The following is a 10,882-nucleotide window of genomic DNA, read 5'->3' on the forward strand; positions in this document are numbered from 1 at the left end:
GGCTGCATATGCTGACCCCTGTCCACTGCCGAAAGTGCCAATGGAAGGTGGCCTGGTTTGATGAATCACGTTTTCTTTTACACCACGTGGATGGCCGGGTGGGTCGCTTACCTGGGGAACACATGGCACCAGGATGCACTATGGGAAGAAGGCAAGCCGGCGGAGGCAGTGTGATGCTTTGGGCAATGTTCTGCTGGGAAACCTTGGGTCCTGCCATCCATGTGGATGTAACTTTGACACATACCACGCATTGTTGCAGACCATGTACATCCTCTCATGATATTCCCTGGTGGCTGTGGCCTCTTTCAGCAAGATAATGCGACCTGCCACAAAGCAAAAATGGTTCAGGAATGGTTTGAGGAGCACAACAACGAGTTTCAGGTGTTGACTTGGCCTCCAAATTCCCCAGATCTCAATCCAATTGAGCATCTGTGGGATGTGCTGAACAAACAAGTCCGATCCATGGAGACCCCACCTCGCAACTTACAGGACTTAAAGGATCTGCTGCTAACATCTTGGTGCCAAATACCACAGCACACCTTTAGGGGTCTATTGGAGTCCATGCCTCGATGGGTCAGGGCTGTTTTGGCAGCAAAATGGGGATCAACACAATATTAGGAAGGTGGTCATAATGTTATGCCTGATCAGTGTAAGTCGGCACTGAGTGCCATTTCATCAGAATCATTCACTGATAAGTGACAGCGTCGACTCGCGTGCAGCTTTATAGCACGGAAATGCTCGTTCCCGTTATCTCAGGGAACCAAGGTTACGTTAGTTACTGGTGCGTTCCCTTTTGAAAAGGTCTCTCACATTGCGTGAATATATTTTGGGGAACATTGTCCAATAGCTCTGTGTTATATAAGCACAGAACAAAAAGCAGTCCTGTGAACCCAGCCCCAGGGCGGCCACTGTCTAAAGCCACACTTTAGGACTGTGCGTCAAATCTTCTGACACTGCCAGAATTTCGTTGGAGGTAAAATTTGATCGCAATGGTCATTAATTAGCTGTTGGTGAACAACAAAGACTTTTGATCGTTAGTTTTAGACATTTCCTTGTTCTTAAGAACTTCAGATGCCATCTGCAGCACAGTGCAGTGAACTTATAAAGGTCAAACCATGTCTCTGAGGGCAGACATAACAATTCTGATGGACCATGAACAGCATAATGTCTTCTCAAAAATGCTGATCTATAAACAGTTTTTCTTTACCTAAAATCAATCATCACACTTGGAGAAAAATAGAAAACTGTCCTCAGATCAGCAAATTTGTGCATAAAGGCCAACCTTTAGCCATATTTACATATGGACCATGAAGCAAAGACATTTTTATGCAAGGTTTTTTTTTTCTTCCTTTTTTTTTCTCATTTCTGACTTAAAGTTACTGATTGGTAGGGTGCATATTGCATCTCGACTCAGACCTGGACAAGCACGTGGGCAAAATATTCTACAGCTCATCAAATACCACTTTATTCACACTTCACAGAACAGTGCATCATCATCATCATCATCAAAAAAAAAAAAAAAAAAAATGAAATTTTGAAGTTTGAAAAAGGACTATGTTTAACTTTTGGGGTTTCCAATTTCAAGTCCCAAGATATCATAAAGCCTATCAAATATAGATGAGGGTCCAAATTTAACTTTAGAAGCAATATTTGTTAACTAGGGCAACCAAGGAAAACAGGAACAAAACATGAAAATAGTGAACACAGATGCAACAAGACTAAAGGAATATTAAACTAAAAGTCCTTAAACACAGATAACAACTGTAACTTTAGCTCGTGATGTTCCTCATTTGTAAGTCATGCACTTTGGATAAAAGCATCTGCTAAATGAAGAAATGTAAATGTAAGGCTGGGATAAGAATACAGACTGTTCTTCACAACCACTAATTCTAACTATCATTTATGCAAAATGATATCCATATTATGTTTCAAACTTTGGAAACAAATTTCTCTTTCTTCAGAAATCTATATCAGAATACATTGGAATACTAACAGAGAACATTTGTAAATCTAAGGGAGGAGTTTCTGTGGTTTAGAAAGAAAATTGTTCGTTGTTTATTAAAAAAAAATGGTATTCTTTACCGAAACTGTGACCCTAAAACCGTGATAAAAACCGAACCGCAAGTAATTTACACCCCTAAGTTTTACCTTGAGCAGGGAAAAAATTAAATCAAGATACTCTCTTGGTCCTGTAGGATGAATTTTCTTCTTTCTTTTCCAGTGTCCGATTAGGTTGACTCTCCTTGAACGAAAATCAACTCCACTCAGGAAAAAACTTGACCTGTTTAAAAGGCCAGAAATGCACAACTGCATTTAGTCAACATGAACAGTTAATGCCCCCACTTCACAATAAACATGCAATACACAATACTAGCTGATGGAGGGAAGTCCTTAATGTACTGGTTTAGACACTATTACAAGAGAGGTATAAACAGTAAATCATATCATATGTTGGACGTGATCCTTATGTTATATAGAGGAGCGATTTTTCTACTGAATTGGAATATTTGCCTGTGATTGAGACTGTAAGCAACTTAAGCACCTTAAGTTAAGACTTAATGGACCTCAAGTTTTTCCCTTAAGTATGAGACTTAAGGCATGATTTCCCTTTACTATGGGAATGTTCATATAAAATCTTTGATATAATACAAACAGTTCTCTAAGGGAAACCACTAAGTGTTTCACGACAGCGACCCAGGTTTTGCCATTATTGTTGCCATGGACATGTTATTTGGTAATACAGATAGGGTATGCTACGTATGTAATTTGAACAGTGTTTATAAACACTTAAATTAAAATGTTTATCATATAAAGCGGATGATCATGTCTCGTTAGAAGACTTGGATTTAACCTGCTCGCTCCGTGTAACACTTAAGGTGAAGTTTTCCAAAATATGTTATACTAAGGAAATTTACACTTAACACATCACATGTGGAAACTCACATCCTTCTACTCCAGAAAAAAATGAAAGCATACAAAACTATGGAGGCATACTACTTTTTTGTTAGTGATTGCATATGCAAGTTGCATTAACTTTTGACAAAGTGGTCACTGCACACACAAGCATTATCCAACTTGGCTCCTCCCGACCGCAGACGCAGGATTAAAAGCCACTTTTTCCTGCATTTTTCAATCATGCATTATTCCACCTGATGAACAACAATGTTTGATACACGATAAAAGCTCCTTGTGGTTTTTCGGTTTGATCGATTACAGCAACCATAAACAACGCAAAACATAGGCATTTCATAGTGCTTCCCTATATAGAAAAGCACTTCCTGCCCTCCATCTGCATTTCGCGCCACCTCGTGATGTCATGTGCAAACAACCTAGAGCTTGGGAATCTACGTCATTGCGCATTGCACTCTGGGTAGTCACCGCGGGCAGTTTAAAAGGTTAGTTCACCCAAAAATGAAAATTCTGTCATTAATTACTCACCCTCATGTTGTTCCACACCCGTAAGACCTTCGTTCATCTTCGAAACACAAATTAAGATATTTTTGATAAAATCCGATGGCTCAGTGAGGCCTGCATCGCCAGCAATAACACTCCCTTTTTCAATGTCCAGAAAGCTACTAAAAACATATTTAAAACAGTTCATGCATATAGTGGTTCAAACTTAATATTATAAAGTGACGAGAATACTTTTTAATAATTTTATATTAAAAATTTTATATAAAATTTTAATATAAAAAATAATTTTCATTTTTGGGTGAACTAACCCTTTAACTATTCAGAACAAACAAGGGATTAACAAACTATCACAAAACATGAAAACAGTCATGGATCATTCAGGTAATGACAGACTGAGATTCAAGGGTATGTACATCTTTGAATAGGGCAATTTTTATAAATTAAGTTATTTTGTCTTGTGGAATGTATGTAAAAATCTGTTGTGTGAAACAGCTTATCCAGGACAGTATTGGCTGAAGTACCCAGATTTTGTCATGTTCGCACCGCAGGAACTAGGAACGATTTTAGGAACTCCTTTTGGGGGAACTAAATTAGCTCCTACTTCAGAGTAGGGTCTAAACCAGCTCTATAGGAACTATCAGTGACGTAAGTGTATGTTGATTGGTCAAACGAATGTCAAACACAGACACCTGGCATTTTTAAAAAGCCGTGTAAACATATTTACCTCACAAACATGGAAAACAGCGATAACGGCATTTACTTGTTGTCTGCAGGGTTGTGTTCTTTTCTCCGCCTCGATACTGAAAGTTGTCATAGGAGATTTCGTCTCTTAGCCCCTCTTTTTGCTCTTTCAGTCGCGTAGATTATGCGTTTACATTCCATTCTCTGTTATCAGGAAACCCACAATACACAACAAAACAGCTCCGATCCATTCACTGGTTTTTAGCGTTGGTAAATGCCGCGCTTAAAGACGCCGCTGTCGGCCGCTTCGCAGTTCCTATTCCATGTGCGAATGCAACCAGGGACATGGCCCAGGGGAGAAATTAGTTCTTGGGGAACTTGGGATTACCACCCATTTAAATGTATCTGTAATGAAATACAGTTATTCATATTTTGTATTTTAAATACGTAACTAAGTCATATGTATTCTGTTACTCCCCAACCCTGGACTTACCTGCTCGGCCAGAATCATCTCAAAGTCGTGCATCTTCGGAAGCAGAGCCGCGTGGAAAGTTACAAGAAATGCCGTGCACACCGAAATGGGGTCTCGCACAATCAACGCACACGACCTCCCACACCGCGATGATGCCATTTTTGCTGTGCTCACCTTCACTCTCATGCAGACATGGCGAGTATAAACCAAGCTTGAGACCTGTCAGGACGCGCAGTTTTGTTTTTTCTCTTTGCAAAGTTCTGAAGCCATAAAAGGTGACGCTTTGAGTCATTCCTTAAATTAGTAAGAATGAGAAAGGTGTAAAAAAAAATATAGCCTATATTATTGAAAATGTATGAGGAAAGTCCTCTAATGAGTTACCAGCACACCAAGCCGACGTCAAAGAACTAGCGGCGATGAAAGCTGACTATGTTGTCGGCTGCGTCTCGGCCAAAAAGCTGCACTTGAACACACCAATAGGACTAATGCCCAGTTCAGACTACACGATTTTTCGTGGGGGTTTGTAAACGACAATGGCCGTTGGGATGCAAGATTCGATCGTTTCAGCTCATGTAGTGTGTCATAGTGAACGATAACTGATGCTGCGTCTGCGATGCTTCACAACGTCACGACAGAAAGACTAGCATGTTTAATTTTTTTTCGGTCGTCCACGACGAGTTCTGTCACATATGTGAAACTGGCCAATAGAAGCACAGAAGCACCTTCCTACATGCTTTCAAACATGCTGAAAGGAAAGAAAGACAATCATTCCTGCTTTGTGGAGCAATGGCAACAATACCCCTGCATTAATGACGTTTCCTCAAGGGACTAAGTTACCGCGACAGAGTGAGAAAAGGTAAATAAAACACGTTACCTCAGTTCTCTTTGGAGGAAATCCAAATATCCATGCAATCCAGATGTGTGTCCACTTTTGGGCTTTTCTGACGACAAGACAGACCAAAACACGCAGCTAGCCATTGTTTGTTTGTTTACGCTCATGGCACCTTCTGTCAGTCAATAGTCCCGCCTTCTCGATGACAGCATGCACGTGGTTAAATACGGCAAGCGATGAATGGTCAGGTAGCAACGTGTAGTCTGACATGTTTCTTTTCCACGACACAAGATTTTAGGAGTCAAAATCGTATAATCTGACACAGTGACTATTGTAACCGACAAAAACATTGTGTAGTCTGAACCCGGCATAAAGGCGATTGTCGTGTCAACTAGCATGTGCGTTCTGCGCCTGCGGCTAGGTAAATATATTAAGTAATAAGTACAAGTAAGCGATTGCTTACCGTTTTGAATATCATTCACGCTGATCACTTTCTTCAGTCCAGTCAGCTCATGTTATTATGAAAACATTTGTGCATTCGAATGCTCAGGTAAGATGACGTCTGTACGTCTGGACTTCTTTGCTCACTTTCATCATTTTGATTCTTGCACACTGACTTGTTTGCTACGCTGAACAGCGAATCAGAGTTCTCTCTCTTACCGATGGCCCGATGCCGATTCAGTATGCTGAGTCGGCCTATAACAACCTGATGGTATCTGACTAGAGCCAATGGTGTGGAACACACCGTAAATACTAAGTGGACTGATGCTCGAAAACAGCCGGACATTGCCTATACAGGTAGGCCTATTGCCAGCCCACTTCCCCAGACGCCCTGACCCAATTTAATCTCTGGATATCAGGGAGTATAAAAGAGCGTTGACTGACTTTCTGGTCACATTACTTACAGTACATCAACACTCTTGGAGTTACCAGTGCATGTTTGGGATGTCAAGTTCATTAGTATAACAATTAAACAATTAAAGTTCTATAGTAAATCTTATTCCAAGACGAAAATCTTTGAGAAATACTAAATAGTAATACTAGTCAAGTTGAGAAATTTGATCAAGTCAAAAACTGAAAAAATACCAATGATCTGGAAAAGAAAAACACATTTTTCTAAAACAAAAGTGAGATTAATGGAGATCTAAAATGAGATACTCTTAAATGGTTAGTTCACCCAAAAATGAAAATGCTGTCATCAGTTATTCATTCTTATGTCACAACATGTTTGAGCTTCCTCAAGAACCAGTGAGGTTCATTCTCATGTCTTATGCAGCATGTTTGAGCTTCATTCGTCGGCGTAAGCAGATACATTGCGAGCATGCTTAAAGCATGGAGCAAAGCCTAGATGCACATGGTGAGTTCTTTCAAGGTTTACGGTTAAGGAGAACTTCAAGGATTTAGCTCCTGGTTTAAATGGAGAACAAGTTCAAATATTGACTTCATTATCTGCATTGTTTGGATTTGTTTCTTTATGTAATGAGATATGATTATTAGTTTGTTGCTGCTATTTTGTATAATGTTAGGTGTATTAAATCATTGATTTATCTTTATTAATTTGTATTTGATGTATGTTTGTCTTAAGGTTTATTTACGTTGTGTTTTGTTTTTCTTTTATACAAGTTCTTACAATGATTCATAATGTCTCATGGCGTTTAACAATGATCTTACTGCAAATCCACGGTGGCAGATGTTGAAATTAAGTTTATTGTGAATCTTCAGTTGAAGAATCCACCTTTTTTAAGCCAGGGAGCTATACACTCGCAGTTTGATATTTTCTCATCTATTCTGTCCTTATTTAAACCTCCTGTTTTCACCTTTTTCTTTGGGTGTTTTGTTGTTTACGCTGTACACGCATCTCTTGTTTTGGTTTATCAGTTATCTTGTTGTGTCTCCCTGTTTTTTTTTTCTTCTTCTTTCTTCCTTTCTTTTTTATCTGCCCAGTTATTACCTTTGATTCCTTGACTGTCTATGCTCACAGACTAGTGGCTTGTTCATTAGGATTTCAGACTCTCGCTCTGGACTATTACTCATATACTGCATCACGCCATCTATTACCATTCTCAATGAATAAAGATTTTGTTTGAGCTTCTAACTGCATTTGGGTCCTTCATTTCAGTGAATCCTGACATCTACATCATATCTTTCGTAAAAGTGAATTATTTTGTCCATTTGCAAATATGAAGTACAAATTAATAGAACAGAATTTTAAACATTATATTTAATTTAGTTTATCCAGTTGTTCCAAGTGTTCAGTGAATTTGGTAAGGGTTTGTTTGTTTAAAGGATTCACTTCTAAATGAAAATTTCCTTATAATTTACTCACCCCCATTTCATCCAAGATGTTCTTTGTCTTTCTTTCTTCGGTCAAAAAGAAATTAAGGTTTTTGAGGAAAACATTCCAGGATTTTTCTCCATATAGTGGACTTCAGTGGGGTTCAACGGGTTTAAGGTAAAAAATTTTAGTTTCAGTGCAGCTTCAACGGGCTCTACATGATCCCAGACGAGGAATAAGGGTCTTATCTAGTGAAACAATCTGTCATTTTAAAAAAAAAAAAAAAATTAAAAATTTATATACTTTTTAACCACAAATGCTTGTCCTGCACTGCTCTGCGACACGCCGCGCATTACGTTGAAAGGTCACGCGTGACGTAGGCAGAAGTACCGCTGTAGGGTGAAAAACTTAATCTAATTTTCTCCTCCAACTTCAAAATCATCCAATATCGTTATTTTACCCTTTTTTTTTTGTAAAGGACATTTGGCTTAATCTTTGCACGTTTGCTTTGTAGACACTGGATCGGTACTTCTGCATGACCTTTGTAACAGGATTACATCATGTGTGGCAGATCGCTAAGCTAGTACAAGATGAGATTGTGGTTAAAAAGTATATAAATTAGAAAATGACCGATTGTTTCACTAGATAAGACCCTTATTCCTCATCTGGGATCGTGTAGAGCCCTTTGAAGCTGCACTGAAACTACAATTTGGACCTTCCACCCGGTGAACCCCACTGAAGTCCACTATATGGAGAAAAATCCTGGAATGTTTTCCTCAAAAACCTTAATTTCTTTTTGACTGAAGAAAGAAAGACATGAACATCTTGGATGACATGGGGGTGAGTAAATTATCAGGAAATTTTCATTCAGAAGTGAACTAATCCTTTAAGCATGTTAGTACTAAATATTATTGCTGTAATGAATAATAAAAGTAATATTATAATAAAGTATAAAGTCTCATCTAAATGGAACACTAAATAACATAATGGTGACTTCAGAAAAATGACACTGTTAAATAGTTTACACACATGGTTCATTTAAATGCAATGCTTTTATTAAATGTTAAACATTTGAAATTCTTGCATGATGAAGTAAATCACAATCTTTTACTGATTACAAAAAGCCATATGAATAGTTTTGAAATAGAATCAGAAAACATTATTTGAAAAAGACAATGCTGAGTATATATATTCCCCATGTTTAAAATCATTGAGCAAAGATCAATGGAAAGAAAAGCTTGAACAAAACACAATCAAAGGTATAGCAACTGCTACACTGTTGGTAAAATCAGATAAAGACCAACCAAGAACAATCTGTCTTAACATCACAGATCAGATTCTTTAGTGTTCACTTTGATATCGGTGTAAGTGACTCCTTTGTAAGTGCCCTCGGTTTCATACTCTAACACACTGCCGTTCTTGCAAGTGATCTTCACTGTTCCAGTGTAAGGCAGGTCAAAGGTGGCTCTTCCAATGGTGATGTCAACATCCACCACCTTTGCTGGTGGCACATCTACAGTGGTAGTCAGAGTTTCGGTTATCTCGTCTGTCTGCTCCAGTCTGTAAGTGCTTTCTGCGCCAATGGTGACACTGTATCCTGTAGAAACTTCTAGAATCCCTGGAATCCCAGCCTTCACTTCCACACCAAATGTTTCTGTAAAGCTGTAACTCAGTGACCATGAAGCTGTTTTGGTCACTTTTTTTGAGATTTCGATTATTTGCTCTTGATTAGTGGAGGTTTCATTCTTGTAAGTGGCAGATTTCAGCTCTTCCACTGTCACCTTTGGTATCAGTTGGTTGATAGTGGGATAACTGACATTAGTGAGAACTGTCGACTCAACTGCATTGAGAAACATGAATCCCATGTTGTCAATGTCTCCCCCACATTTTCCCTCAATGCCCAAACAATACCCAGAGCCGACATCGATAGGGATTTCTGTTGGTAGTTCATTATCTGTCATTTTTGCAAAAAAAATTCCACCCTCGTTTGTCTTGAATTTGATGGCTCCAAGACGTGTTCCCTCTCCGTTGTCCCAAAGGGACAGTGAGGTGAAACGCTCACCAAGTTTGAACGCGTACTCTTGATATTGGCCTGCTGGTTTTCCAAAGGTTTTACTTTTGCCATCTGAAAGCCAAACCTTGACAGCCTTCACCTGCACTCCTCCCACCCACACCCCGATCTTCTCTAAACTGGCACCGTTATCTTTACCAATCAGTGAAAATGGAGCACCTCCTTTACCACCGACTTTTTGCAGAGTTGTTGGGTAGGCGTCGGACATCTTTAAAGTAGATCTGAAAATGACACCAGATATACATCAATAAAATACAAAAATTAACATCGGAGATCTAAATCAATCTAATGTGTCTTGTGTTTAAAAATGTTTTTTAGAATTCTTTAACATTTTTGGGAAATGTTTGTTTTCAACTTTTTTTTAAAATAACATGTATTTGCTTCCCCTCCCATTTACATGCATATATACTATATTGTATAGTCCTGTAATAAACTCCTGCTAAAGTATCAAGCTACATGAGATACATCTTAAGTCCCCATCAATGAAAATATACTTACATAAGTGTAACTGTAGTCTGATGAACTTGTCAAGATCAGCTCGTCTGGTGAAAGTCAGAAAGGTGAGATGTGTTTGCTTGGGTTGCTTCTTAAATAGAGCTGGAAAAACACACCCAGAGACCCTGATTCAGAGTCATCTGCGAGAAGTATGAAAATGATGTAACTGGAATTACTTATATACTTACATACTTGAAAGGTTGTTCATTAAGGTAGTAAAAATGCTTTTCTACCAATACATAGTCCTGACTCTGAGAAAACATTTAGGCTTCTGTTTACTATTAACATGAGCAGAGCTTTTACATGTATACCAAAGTATTTGTGGTGTTTATATACTGAAAACCTTATATTGTTGAGATACAGAAGTTCCTATTATTCATCTGGTAAACATGGCACTAGCAACACCAAATTCATGGGGTTACTTCCCAAGGAACACACAAAACTTGCTAAGATGTATACCTTAAATGCACTGCACATCCATTTGGATTAAAGCATCTGGCAAATGCATCAATGTAATGTAAATTTTACTAAGTTCTGTGGACAGAGAAATGCTGTCCACCCTTATGATTGATTATTAGGGCTAGAGCACCAGTGGTGTGAGGACCCTATTGTAATTGCTCGGTCTATTATTCTTCTTTCTCC

The 10,882-nt window shown here is 38.6% G+C and overlaps 1 protein-coding gene across 1 annotated transcript; it reads right to left on the reverse strand.

The window, feature by feature from the left end:
* Nucleotides 1-8,707: 8,707 nt before the first annotated feature.
* LOC127516728 (aerolysin-like protein) lies at nucleotides 8,708-10,371 on the reverse strand. The gene is made up of 2 exons (XM_051901585.1): nucleotides 10,244-10,371; nucleotides 8,708-9,966 (listed from the first exon to the last, which is right to left on the reverse strand). Exon 2 carries the CDS (start codon nucleotides 9,951-9,953, stop codon nucleotides 9,000-9,002), a length of 954 nt encoding a protein of 317 aa, XP_051757545.1. The 5' UTR covers nucleotides 9,954-9,966; nucleotides 10,244-10,371; the 3' UTR covers nucleotides 8,708-8,999.
* Nucleotides 10,372-10,882: the final 511 nt, after the last annotated feature.

This window comes from Ctenopharyngodon idella, chromosome 7 (genome assembly GCF_019924925.1).
Source record: "Ctenopharyngodon idella isolate HZGC_01 chromosome 7, HZGC01, whole genome shotgun sequence".
Taxonomy (NCBI): Eukaryota; Metazoa; Chordata; class Actinopteri; order Cypriniformes; family Xenocyprididae; genus Ctenopharyngodon; species Ctenopharyngodon idella.

Excerpts from the sequence above, each read along its gene's own strand:
- LOC127516728 (XM_051901585.1), bottom strand. The coding sequence starts at position 9,953 with ATGTCCGACGCCTACCCAACAACTCTGCAAAAAGTCGGTGGTAAAGGA.